The 14,347-nt window shown below is 25.3% G+C and overlaps 1 protein-coding gene across 7 annotated transcripts in view; it reads right to left on the reverse strand.

Moving 5' to 3' along the window:
* The window catches only part of LOC114119020 (zinc transporter ZIP11), a 70,901-nt gene extending 59,022 nt beyond the window's left edge, over positions 1-11,879 (reverse strand). For all 7 annotated transcript variants that reach the window (XR_007603752.1, XR_007603753.1, XR_007603750.1 and 4 more), the window contains exons 1-4: positions 11,574-11,879; positions 11,238-11,475; positions 10,863-10,958; positions 9,230-9,446 (exon numbers count right to left, since the gene is read on the reverse strand). Coding sequence is in view for 3 of the 7 variants with exons in the window: in XM_050199443.1 (XP_050055400.1) it covers positions 9,230-9,446; positions 10,863-10,958; positions 11,238-11,475; positions 11,574-11,681 (659 nt within the window). In the remaining 4 variants the exon portion in view is untranslated. The remainder of the gene's footprint in view (positions 1-9,229; positions 9,447-10,862; positions 10,959-11,237; positions 11,476-11,573) is intronic.
* Between the last annotated feature and the right edge of the window lie 2,468 nt (positions 11,880-14,347).

Raw genomic sequence — 14,347 nt, forward strand, 5'->3', positions numbered from 1 at the left:
AACAAAACGTTAATACTTCAAGGTATTTGTTAAACCGAATAGTAATGTAAACATAAAATGGTATGTGAATTCCTCTGGGATGGGGGATATCGAAAGCTGAGATAACAAAGGAGAGGCTACTTTAATATGGGAAAATTCAGATAAAAGAATATCCTATTCCATTTTGTTCAATTTATATATACATATTATATAACTTTTTTTTGCGAACCTCCGAAACCGCACCTGACCACATTAAGTCACTGTCGACCTGGATATTCTAATAAGACAAAATACGACTCGCTAATAACAATACACCATAAATTTTACTGCGTTCACAATCATAATAATAATATAGAATGAGAAAGAGCGAGAGACATTGTAAAAAAAAAGGATGGAACTGGCGGAGAAGGGGATACACTAGTACATATGTATATACAATATCATAAAGGCATAAAGAGGAGGGAACCGGTATACGGCGTGATTGCTAACATTCCTGGCAGCTAGACATCGTCGCTACCGCTATCCCGCTTAAACTGCTTTCCGAGAACCTAGCCATATGTATACATGACACAAGGGGCTACTTGTAGGTTTCCTGCAAAACTCTTTAAGTCATATATTTAAAAACAAATTAAGATTTTAAACAGTCATCAATTATCTGTGGATAGGGCAATAATAAAAAACAGGAACATACAAAGTACTATTACTTTTTACTTTTTCTTACTTGGTTTTTAATAACTTAGCTATTATTGAAAATTAGTTCTTCATTTGAGATTTCACCCTATGGTATAAGCAATAATAAAATAAAAAGGCTAAATCTACCTATTATAAATTTATATACATAAAAAGACAATACGAATAAATCTTCGTTCATAGAAAGAAATATTCACATATTATGGAAAGATACTTTACGTATTGATAAATATACTTAATGTTTGTACCTACAATAAAATTACAATACTTTTAACATAAATTATAAGAAATATTATACGTCAGAATTACATTATCTTAAATTATTCATAAAAGTTAATATAGATATCTATTTTTCGAAATAATGAGTGTCCACTGTTTAACTGTTAATATAATCACCCTGTATTATTTTTCCATAACATTATATACTTATATATTTGTAAGTTTTATCTAAATATATCTACAATAATTTAAGGATCGAAAAAAGATTTTATACTGTACGTTTATAGTGATATTGTGAAATTAATTAAACTAATAATTTATCAGCCTTATACATAAAATGCTTGAATTTTATTAAAAATTAACATTTTATAATACTTAATGTAGAATAAATAAATATAACAACTATATAGCTATATAAAATATTGAAAATTAAGAGACATCTACTCACATAGGTATTAGATATGGTTATATCTATTTAACATAATGTAACGAATCAATAAACCAAATTCTCACAAGTTATTATTAATAGACTACCTACATAGGTATAGTTAATAATAGAACGAATTTATTTAGGGGAATATTTACTGAGCTTAAACAAATTTTTTTAATATGTATATTTAAAACTCATGTAACTCATTTTAAAATAAAAATTTTAAAAAAACTTCACTCAAGCACAATTGTTTATAAATTATAATTTCCCTATAAATTAGATAGTAAGTTAAATGATATAATATTAAATATTTATATAAATCATAAACTATTTTAATAACCACTATACGTATATCCGATACGTAGATTAGCTATGTGGTTCGTACATGAACCGACATCGTGTGGATACATCGTCATTTTAATATTAAACTTCTGAAGTAAAATTATACCAATTAAATTAAAATTATTATTTTAGAATTAATAAATAAATAAATAATAATATATACATTTCTATGAATTATCATCAAGTATAATCTGTTTCTGAATGAACTGAATGAATAGTGAATGAACAAAGATGTATCTATACAACTTTACTTTGTTTTGAGAAAAATATATAACAATAACAATTTGCAAAAAAAAAATTCAGTCACCAAAATGTTAAATAAACCAGTAAATGGTTTTAATTTTGTTTTGGTTGAACATTCCGACATCACAGTGTATCATCCATATTAATTATTCATTTTTTTTTTTTACGATTTGGAGAAAGCAGAACAGACAAAAGGAACAGTACACGGCAGTTAATAAAAGGAAGAAAATGGTGGTCAAAAACGTGATGAAATGAGGTATGAATCGACATTCCAAGCATAGCTAAGTACACACATACAATATACTCTTTCTTACATATATATTCATACTTATTTATTTATTTTTATTTATATTATATGTATATGCACACTCGCGCATATACACATATGTACAAAAACTCGCATAATGGATCTTAGTCGGGTTATATGATAGGGGAAGGGTATAGATGGAGGGGATACATTGGGTACCATAGGTGCACCTGCTGGCGCTCTGACAAAACGCCAATAAACCTGTTTTGCCTTTTTAATGTTTCAGACAATCACATATGAATAATGAAAAAAATGCTTTTTAACTTTATATATGCAGTTCTGTAGACTAAGAAATATTTGAATGGGTAAACAGAATGAGTGGCTCATTTTTTTCAATTTTTGATCTCTGAGAATCGTATCATTGAATGAACATACCTGCGAGGAATGTTGTGCCTCTTCATAACACGAATAAAGACCATTTAAAACACATAATCGTAAAAAAAGTTAAGTAAAAATACGTAAAAACGATGTTTGGGTACTTCCTAATTGCTACATTTAGAATTAAATATAAACAAAATACTAGGGCCGTGGCGTAGTATTATTCGATTACTAATCTACACGAATGATTATATTATTATGTTTAACTACTTATTGGTTACAAATTTAAAACGTGAATTAAACATTATTATTTTAGAAATTCAGTTAAGAGCTTATCACTAAAATACTTTGTATTTTACAAGAATTAATAAAATAATTTATGATGAACATTAAAACGTGAGAAAATAAAAGACTATAATTGCAGACTGTATTTGGAACATGGGTACATTTGTATTGGACATGATTAAACGTTGGGGGAATATTGAGACATCCCTTTTTCCAAGAACAGACCACCCGCATATACCTATATTATGTGTTAAAGATTTATATTCCTCTACCACTATTTCACGTTATAAATCTGAATGCAATAACAAAAATTATCACCAAAAGAAATTCTGGGAATCGTATGTATATTACTGTATGTATTGTGTTGCTTCTATTGACCACAACATGTTTTATAGATTTAATTGGGAAATAATTTCAAAATATTAACATAATATATGATAGTTTTTAATGTTTTTATTGTTATAATTTATTCATTCAAATAATAATAATCAATAATAACATGGTATGTAAGTGAGTACCGCTTTGCTGTACCTTAAGAAAGAATGGGTCACTATAATGAGTATGTTAGTTAAACTTAAATTCACCGACTAACGAATAACGATTATGAGCGGAAATGGTCCATCAGTCTATAAAGTATACTACCATATTATGATATGTTTTTTTTGATGGAGCTATTAAAATCACCAGGGCCGGCTCAAGGTATAGGCGAGCTCCTGCCTAGTGCGGACCTTTAGAAGGGGCGGCATTATTTTTAAAATTAACTCATACATTTTTTTTTATTTCTATCGGTGTTATATATATATATATATAAGGAAAATATTTTAAAACATTTATTTGCGATCAAATCTATCTCAAGACCAATAATTAGTAGGTGAAAAATATTTTAAAAAGCAATAAATATATGATTATATTATGACTTCTTAAAATATAAATAAGTGTACCTAATGACTTTATAATCAGTTATATAACTGTACAACTATGACATTAAAAATAATTATATTATTATAATAGTATAAAATATTATATCAATTGTATATAACTCAAAATATATTTTGATATAGTTATATATAAGTTCTGTAACTAGCATAATAAAGTAAAAATAAATTCACAGTACCTACCTATAAATAATGTTTTTTTTTGTAATTAAATGGCCTGTATATATCAATTTTTATTTACAATAAGATCAAGTGATGAAAATATATTAATTTATGATTATAGAGACTGGGGACTTGTGAAAAAAAGCCATTTATTGATGGAATTTTGTGATATGAATGGAATAATGTTTTTTTAATATAAAAAAAATAATTGATATAATATTGAAAACACTAAGTAATAAATTAATAATTTCGTCTTAAAATGTCTACACAAAATAATAGAATTTTTACATTTTTTAGATTTGATGGTTTTAGTGTAAAATAGTTAAGAAAAATCGAGTAATCAAATTTTAAATTTAAGATAAAAATGATGAATTTCTAAGTAAAAAATAGTTTTATATTTTTAGAATAATCTTATAAGATATTAAAATAATTATTGTAGTAGGTATCTTGTATTCAATTTTCAAAAATTTTGACCCAACGAATAATTTATTATCGACATTCATAGAAAAGAAACAAAATAAAAATTGAAAATTTCTCATGCTTAAAAATAACCCAAAAACAATTAAAAATGCTTTGAAAATTTTATATTATTATGAAAATAATAAAAAAATTAGTCAAGTGAGTAACGCTCTGCTGTATATAGTATAGGTTAGTAGTAGGTCACTATAAAGGATGTATTAAATTTGAATCCAATAATCAATATTCAATGTATCATTGTATACAAAAAACGATTCTGAACGGAGATGATTTATCAATTTATAGGATATATTTTCCAGTGGGTAGTGAAAAAGGTGGTTTATGTTTAAATAACCTGAAAAACCCAAAATTTAAGTTCCATAATAATTATTGTAAGCGGAACTTACGGAAAATCTTGTATTAAATTTTAAACACTTGGCTACTTATACAACATTTTTATACATTTTAACTACAAAATAATTTGAAAATATTCATGATTTTGACAAATTTTGTCAATATTTGAACTTTATAATAAAAAATTGTGTCCATGTATTCTTATCATTTTTGGATAATTATAAGACTTACTCATGAGGAACTTTTTATTAAATTTTCAAGTATTATGACATAGACAAAATTTTTTATCAAAATTTATATAAAAAAAAAAAACTAAACAAAAACGAATATTATTTAACGTATTACACTTTAAACACACTACATGATTATTTAACATAAAAGATACACACTCAACACATATAAAATATACAATAATAATAAGTTATATGAAACGTTGTATTAATTTTAAAGTTTTTTTGGGCACCAAATATTTTTTTATCGTCACTTTAAAAAAAATTCTTAGAAAAATAGAAAATTTCAGTTGTCTATACTTAAATAATTTAAAAAAGCCAAAATATTTTGAAAATTTAGCAGTACGAGTATAGATAACACTCAAATAAACATTTGATGAAAATCTCAATTATTTATTATTATTCTTTTTTAAAAATACAATAAAAAACCAGAAATGGATTGAGGAGAAATAATTATTTTACAAGTGAATATATTGAATATCATAAACATTTCAAATGTTCATAAATAAATAATTTGATCTTCCAGTAGAATTTTTATTTTCATATAAAGGTTTAAAAACTAATTAAGAACCTTATTGTATTCTAGTATTCAGTTTTTAGATCCAAGGTATATAAAAAAAAATGTCTATAAAAGAATTTACTAATTATCATGATTATTAAGTATTAAGTAAAAATTCTTTCTTTAAACGCGTATAAAAAAAATGCTGCAATGGATTTTCGATTGTATTTTAATAGAGAAATTAACAACTTATAATGAGTTTTGTATTAAATTATCATTTATTATCGATTTTTATAAAAAAAATTCTTATACCTATAAAAAGCTCAAAAATAGTCAAAATATTTTGAAAATTTTACTATAAATAAAAAACGATACAACAAATGTATTTCAAATATCTACGGCTATTTCGTTATTGAGTTACATAAAAAAAAACAAAATCGATTTGTTAATAATCGAACTGTCGAAAAAATTCTCATTTTTCTTTAATTTTTTGTTTATTTTTCCCTAATTATAAAATTATGTATAACCACTCTCAAGTACAAACGAGATCCAATTTTATGTATATAAAAAAAAACACCCCTGGTTTTAAAAATAGAAGCATTTTATCGACAACTTATCGCGCACTCATCAACAGAAACACATTGTGAAATCAATACATTCGTTGCTTCAATTAGAATCTAATATACTATATATCATAATATTGAATCTTATAAATTTGATATGACAATATTAATACAATATTTCATTATGAAATATTTTTTTCGTTAATTAAAATGGAAAAATATAACGAATAACTTTTAATTTTTAACTCAAATGGAAACCTATACTTTTGAATTATAACTATATTATAGTAATCTTAACTGGTGATTTTAAAAAATATATTGAATCAAAAATTATTTATTAACAGTTAAAAAATACATATTATTTGCTACTTAGTATGGCAAATAAACAATTTTAATACACTCTATTATTAAAAGAACCCGTTGTTTTGGTATTTCCAACCATGAGAACACCCAAGATTAGAGAGCCTAAATCAGAGATTCTCAACCCGGGTGTCGCTAACTTTTTTTGGGGTTCCGCGAAATTATTTGAAATGTACTTTTTATTATATTATTTATGCAATAATAATTAATAATAAAAAAATATAGTTAATTTTCAATGTAATAATTTGTTTTATAAAATATAATATGTATACTGTATAATGTATAATATATTATATCTACATCTAACTACTTGTATTTATACTTTTGCACTGTTAAATAAAACCGAAGTTGTCAATAGGGTGCCTCCGAATTTTTAGAAAATGACTATGGGTGCCGTGAATCAAAAAAAGTTGGGAACCTCAAGCCTAGATAATAAGAGAGTGGACAACTAGGGTGATAGCAGTCATTTATCGTTCAAACATTTCCCGCCTTTTTTTAAATTTAAACACTTCAGCTATAATAGGGGTATCACACTAACTTTTTAGCTTATAAAGTCATAACCTTATTATAGCCAGTGTTGTTTGAGCACACTTAGTAATATAAATAATAAGTGAAATAAACTTATTCATAACTAAATATAGTTTAAGTAATATAATACTTCATAATAATTTTAAAATATAAAAATTGAGTATAAGAGTATAAGAGTATAAATTGAGTACATTGATTTTATTAATGCTTCATAATATAAGTATGCATAAATAAAAAAAAAATTGTTTTGTATATATTATATTGTTAAAAGTGCAAAAATAAGAATATTTTACAATATTATGCAATATCATAATTCATAATACTATTACTGTAATACATTAAAACAGTATTTAATATAGTACTTGAATGTATAACAAAATGCAGGTACTTCCTTTTCAATATAATATATATTTGTTACAAAAATTAAACTTCAGAAAACTTTAGAATAATTTTAATAAACGCAAAAAACCTAATAAATTAGATGAGTAAATCGTAATATAAATACGAATAAAAATTGTATTTGGACTATTAACGATGTTCATAATCAATGATAACAGCCAGCCAATAGAAAACGTTTATCGAGTTGACCACTCTCTTTTATTATTATATAGACTTTCTACCCAAGATCATTTCCTCTCTTTGAGTAAACCATACCAAAATATCTCAGATATTACATTTCTGACCTCTCATTCGTGGCTCCCCAAGCCATTTCATCTTTAATCTCGTTTATCTCCTAACTTCCTTATTTAGATTGTTAATTATATTTTATTGATTTTTATAATTTTCCATAATATTTATAATTATATTGATAAATATAATATATTATAATTGATTGATATATTTTTAAATAAAACCAATGAAATAAATGTACAAAACAAAATAAAAGGAAAAATATTGGATGCAATTGTATACTTTGATTGTATATTTAATTTTGATCACATCTCTTATAAACCACAATTTAGGTATCATTAAAATTACTCACTTTGGTAACATTTTACTAATACGTGAAAACTAACTAGCCACAATTTATATTAAAATCGATTAAGAGACATAGCTTACAAGTTATTTTCTATTCAGATAAACAAGTTAAGTAACTTTACTGATTTACAAGGAATTAATGCTGTATTAATATCTTGTAATAAATTATAGTATCATTTTATACTGAAATAAAAACTTATCAAGAAATTGACCTTTGTATGACTCATGTATTCAAGTTATAATAATCAGATAGGTACTACAATTAATTATTAATAATACGTGTATATTAACTCTAAATCAAGAGATCATTGAGAAATGAAAATACAATTTACTTAACAGTTTAAAGTGTTTATACCACAAAGATTAAAACTAGTATATAATAACTTTAGCTTTGAAATATGGATTTGAATTTTAGTGTTGATATCATACTATTTTCTATAGTCATAAAAAACATTCATAATATTTGTTCTAGCATGAAATATTACTGCTTAATACTCTTATATTGCCAATATCTAACCATGCCAATAGTTAATATTTAGTAAAAATAAAATATAATATTGTTCTATAAATATAATACATTTTACTATGTATCTTATATTTTATATAATATATATAATAGGTATATACAATGTATTAAAAATGTATTATAAATAACTACTACGCGATCAATGATAGGAGTCTAGTTTTATATTAAAAAGATAATTTCATTCATAAAAATATTAGATTATTTCATGTCTAATAAAAATAATAATATATTAAACCAGCAGTTTCCAAACTTTTTTATTTCACAGGTCCCCAAAAATAAAAATATTGAACCACACCTCCCTTGAATAAATAAAACAATATTTTTTATAAGTGTATAGTACTATATTAGTATAGCGTGTACAATATCAAAATTTACTTAGCACTTACCTTGAGCATTGCGCTTCAAAGTTTGATAACCAGTACATTAAACATTAATTTTTAATTTTTATAATATACAGAGTATGGCAAAAGTCGGTTCATGTCGGTTTTTGTTTTCGACACTCAACGCTCAACGAATATGAAGAAAGAGTGCACAGATAACAATGGCAGATGGTTATATTTTCAGTATGAATGATTATCCTTGAGGAATGGTTAATGTGTTGTAATTGTTGCATAGACATCATGCAGTGGTGTGTGTCAACCTGACACCGACTTTTGCAGCACTCTGTTATTTATGAGCTTACATGTAATTGTTTTAAACCGTATAACTTAATTATTTTATATATTTTATTATTTATCCAACAAATGTTATACTTAATGCAACAATATTAAGTTTTGAATAAAAAAAGTATTTGTTTATAATATTGTATTATTATAGGTCTCTTACCTAGCACTATTAAACGTGGAAGAAGGTGATGAATCAACAGCTCCAAATGCTATACCAACAGCCAAACCCTCAGGGATATTATGTACAGTGATAGCAATTATGAGTAATAATATACGTTTCCAACTACATGCTTTCACATCACTATCACATTCTATTTCAGTATATTCTGGAGGAGGATGTGTAGCTTTATAACATCGTTGTCGAGCATCTGAAGTCTCTATAAAACAGATTAATATACAATTACTATAAGACATAAATATAAAATGTGAAAAATTGAAAACAAAAACAATTTAATTATCAAAATATTGAATAAAATTATATTTTAATAAACTTAATGTGTTTTTATAATATAAATTAAAAATATTATTAACATTTAAATTATGTAAAATGTTATTTCAAATATTTATTGTAAGAAATAATAAGCTACCTATATAATTTTAAAATAATTTTTTTGTTTAGGGAAATAAGATAAGTTTTTAGTTAATGTAATATTTGCAATCGGAGGCGTATTTAGGCTGAAGCCTAGAGCAACGAGATTGGAAGGCAGCAAATTTTAACGATTTTTTATTTTACAAAATAACAAAAGTATTTTTCATTTTATGAAATAAAATGTAACTAATTTATCGCTCGCTCAAAATTAAACAGTTACAATCTATATTACATACACATGTACCTACTATATTATACATACTATAATAATAGATATAATAAATTGTTTATTTAAATATGTTTTATAAATAATTGTAGGAAAGATGGGTGGAGGCTGCGAATTATAAAGTGCCTATAGGCGGAAAAACCTTAAATACGCCACTGTTTGCAATAACTAATAAACAATAAACCTACTAATGTATTTACAAACAAAAATATAACACAAACATTTGTATACTATAAAGCAAAACTAAATTTCACAACAAAACCTTAATTTTTTTTTTTTAAGTCAAGTAAGTTTAGTATTCTTAAATATTTATTACAAATAGTAGGTCTAAATGAAGATAGAAACCGACTGAACTATGTCTAATGAGTTATAAGATCAAAATTATAAATTGTACTGAATTTTAATATATTTTATTAAAAGAATATCAAAAGAAATTTTAATTTTTAGACTATTAAGTTGTTCATAACAATTTGGGAATTAGTAACAAGGACTGTTCAAAAATATCTAATTTAATAAGATATTTTTGAATAAATATAACTAAATATTTATTAATTTTATACAAATCAAATTTAGAATTTTATAAGAAAATAAGTTTAAAAAGTACATAATCATTAATTCCAATTTTGATTCTTATGAAGATATTAACATAAAAAAATTGTCCACAGAAAATTAATCATACAAATTTTTAAACATTATAATATGTTTTAAACATAACATACATAGTTATAATTTATAGCATTATTCTAAAATCCTGAGGAAAATAGTGGTTTGCTTTGATTCATATTGCAAATACAATTTATTTTGTTTTATATTCTACATATAATGAATATTTAACTTTTTAATTGTCTTTTTAAAAATAATTTTGTTTTTTAGTAGTAAACATAAAATAAAATATTCAGTTAACATATGCTATTAGTTTCAAAAATGTGTAACAACTTAAAATATTTTTAAATAAATGAATTTAGCTACAGTTCTTACCATCTGTTATTCCAATTGATTGTTGATTATTTGTATAATAAGTATTCTGTGTATCAGAATCACATTTAAATTTCTTTTTTGAACACTGATTTGCTTCTAACAAACAAAAAATAAATAAATAAATAAAAATAATGTGAAACAAAGTATCATAAAAATTATAAATGTTATAAAGTATACCTTATAATAAAATATTTTTCTTAAAAATATAATTTAAAGTAACAATAAATGCTTTAATAGTATAAATGATATTATTTTAGGAAAACTACTTGTTTATTATTGATATTTAATGAATTATTTAAAATGCTGTGCTAGTTAAATATAACAAATTGTTTCAGTATAAACTTTAGTCATATATAAATATGAATACATATTTACCTGGTATCAAAATATTAAGTACGTCCATTTCATACAATGATATGAATAAGTCTGATAAATATACAAAAAATGCACCAAATACAAAACCAACAAGTGCTGGTATAAATGAAAACTGTCCATCATTTCCATAGGTACTATCTTGTCCAGCGAGTTCAATTGCTGGTGCCAACAGCGACCAATATGATGCAGCTATCATCACACCACTTGAGAATCCCAAGCTTCCATCCAATAACTTCCTCTGAAATAGTCATAAATTACAAATTACAAATTATATTTTAAATATAAAGTTGTAGTATTGAAGGAAAAATCCACAAAAAGTTAAGAACCCATATTTACTTGTGTACCGCTGAATACCAGGATTAAACTGGAACCGACAGCCGTTAAGCCCCATGTGAACAAAGTGCCGAATAGTGTCTGTACAACCGGGCTGAAGTTTTGTAACATGATGGATACTTCCAAATTTTGGACAGGCCGGTTGAGAACCTTTTAGAAGACGAATGTGTCGAAATCGTCTCAACTCATCAGAATCAAAATATCTGATGGTGTCGGCGAAACGTACACTCGTAAACCGTATTTAATTGTAATTTTGTCGGGAAAAAAATACTCTCCATGTTTGTGTGTTTACAAAATATAAAATAAATATTATATACCTACCTGCTAGTCTGTGACTGATTTGATAATCTGAGGTGCCATCTGGTGGCTCAAGTTACAACAATCATCAGTCTGGCGTAGATCCACAGATATTGACATGTCTGACAACAATAACATCGGTAGATTTTTTACATTTTTAAAATATTATAAATATTTCAAAGAAATGTTTATATTTTTCAAATAAGTTTTATTTTTTTGTTCATTTATCATTAATGAATGTTTTCTTTGATATTATAGAAGTATTTGAAATTTTTTTGTTTTTTTATATCAAGAAAAGTTCATAATATGATATAATATTTTAAAGAAAAATTCTTTACATTAGTAATGCATTACTTTCATATGTCATTATTAATACAATATATAAAATGTAGCCCATTATAATGGATTAATACATTAATCTTATTATATTAATTATAATTTATAAAACCAATATTTTATGGTGAAGTAAAATACTAAAAATTTAAAATAATATCATTAATACCACGAACTATAATATGTATAATATAAGATTGTATTTATCATAGTCTTAGGACAATAGGACTTAGAAGATCTTCACATTTTCTAAGACCATCATATTTACATTTTACAGTTCTATATATTTCTATTCTAGTCCGTAAATAATATCGTAATATGATAATAATGTAATGTAGCCAATGTAGAATCAGTGGCGTAGGCCGTAGGCGCGTAGCTAGACATTTTTTCTTGGGTAGGCCGATATTTTGATGTAATAAAGATTATCGATGAATATTTTTATTAAATAAAAAACATGATACAAAACATTTATTTTTGAAGAAAAGTGGTTAGGCCCGAGCTTACCTACTGGCTACGCCACTGTGTAGAATATAGATCTGCTACATGCCTACATGCATTTATTTTTCTTTTACTCTATTGACTAGGTACTCCATAAAATAAGTTTACTAGTTCTCGGTTATATCAAAAATTTCAAAATCATAAACCTAAGTGTCTCATGGGCCACATTTTCTTTTTGAATCGATTCACTCAGGAGCGTTATCACGAGATGAGGCCATGAGGGTGTCATATCCCCCCCATGAACTTTAATTTTCTACATTTACTTAAGTTTCTTGCTTGTTTCGCTTTTCTCGAAAAAAAAAGGTAATGCATAATTGGTTTTAATTTTTTAGTTATGTTAATAATTATCAAAGAAAATATATATAGGTAGTAGATAGTAAATACTAATAAACTAATCAACTCCGGCCAGCGAGAGAACGCTAGGTACTCCTTCGCGCATACGAATGATTTCGCTCCACGGTTCCGTACCCAAATTATAATAAGTTTCCTAATCAACCGAATGGTGAATAACCGAACCATAATAAAATAACTTAATTGCGGACTGTAGAGTACTTGAGTACTTATCTATGACTTTGATCGTACCTCGTGCGTTTTGAAATTCGAATTTAGTTTTGACTGTGCAATAGTAATTGTGTTTAATAGTTACTTCGTCAAATTTTTTTGAGAATTAACTAGTTGCAATTTTGGTGGCAAATATTAGTATTAAAGATTATAAATTATTTAATTTTGAACACAGCTATATAGAATATAGTTTTAAAGTTTCCAGTGATAATTTTAGAACAAAAAGTAGCTATGTATATAATATAATATATTAATATATATTATACATCAACCTACTTCTAAAATATCAATGTATTTATGTATATACCTATAAGAACATTTTGTGTCTATGACAATCAACAAACCAAAATACAGTTCATCCCCTTCCATTAGAAAAAGCTGAGCACGCCCCTACGATCTGCATAGTGCATTCACGATTCACCATAGACCTTATACTAAGTATACCTTAGTATAAGGTCTATGCGATTCACTAATGGATTAACATAGATATAAATAATTTAGTTTTAAATATCAGCTGTGTAGCATCGATGATAGACTAATTCAAAGGTACATACGAATATTATACTATGTACACGTCCGTGGTCCATACATATTACATAAGGAAAACCGTGGCTAAATACTAAATAATATAGCCATGAAGAAAACTAAAGAGACTAAATTGTTATCTATATAACACGGAGTCACGGACTAAGATATCTTTCCTATAGTCCGTGCTATATAGGGAAACTTATGCCATAATCACGCCTACGGGCTACGACCCATATTAACAGATATTAATTGATAATACAATCTTTTATATATATATCCTTTATCTATGATGGGGTATGTAGTATGTACCAAACACTATATTAATGGTATTCTACTGAAGTTCAAAATTTTTTTTATAATTACGTAATAGGTTAGGTACATACTACACATAGAACATAGAAGTAATAAAATCAACTACAAACGTCAAACAGAAATTGCCAATTTATTGAAAATAAATATGAAACACGACTATAGATACTTTCATATCTATGAAAATGGAATATCTTTGTCATGTATGAGCTAAAAAATCAATTAAATCTTTGCTATACTAACAAAATTTT

This window comes from Aphis gossypii, chromosome 2 (assembly GCF_020184175.1).
Source record: "Aphis gossypii isolate Hap1 chromosome 2, ASM2018417v2, whole genome shotgun sequence".
NCBI lineage: Eukaryota > Metazoa > Arthropoda > Insecta > Hemiptera > Aphididae > Aphis > Aphis gossypii.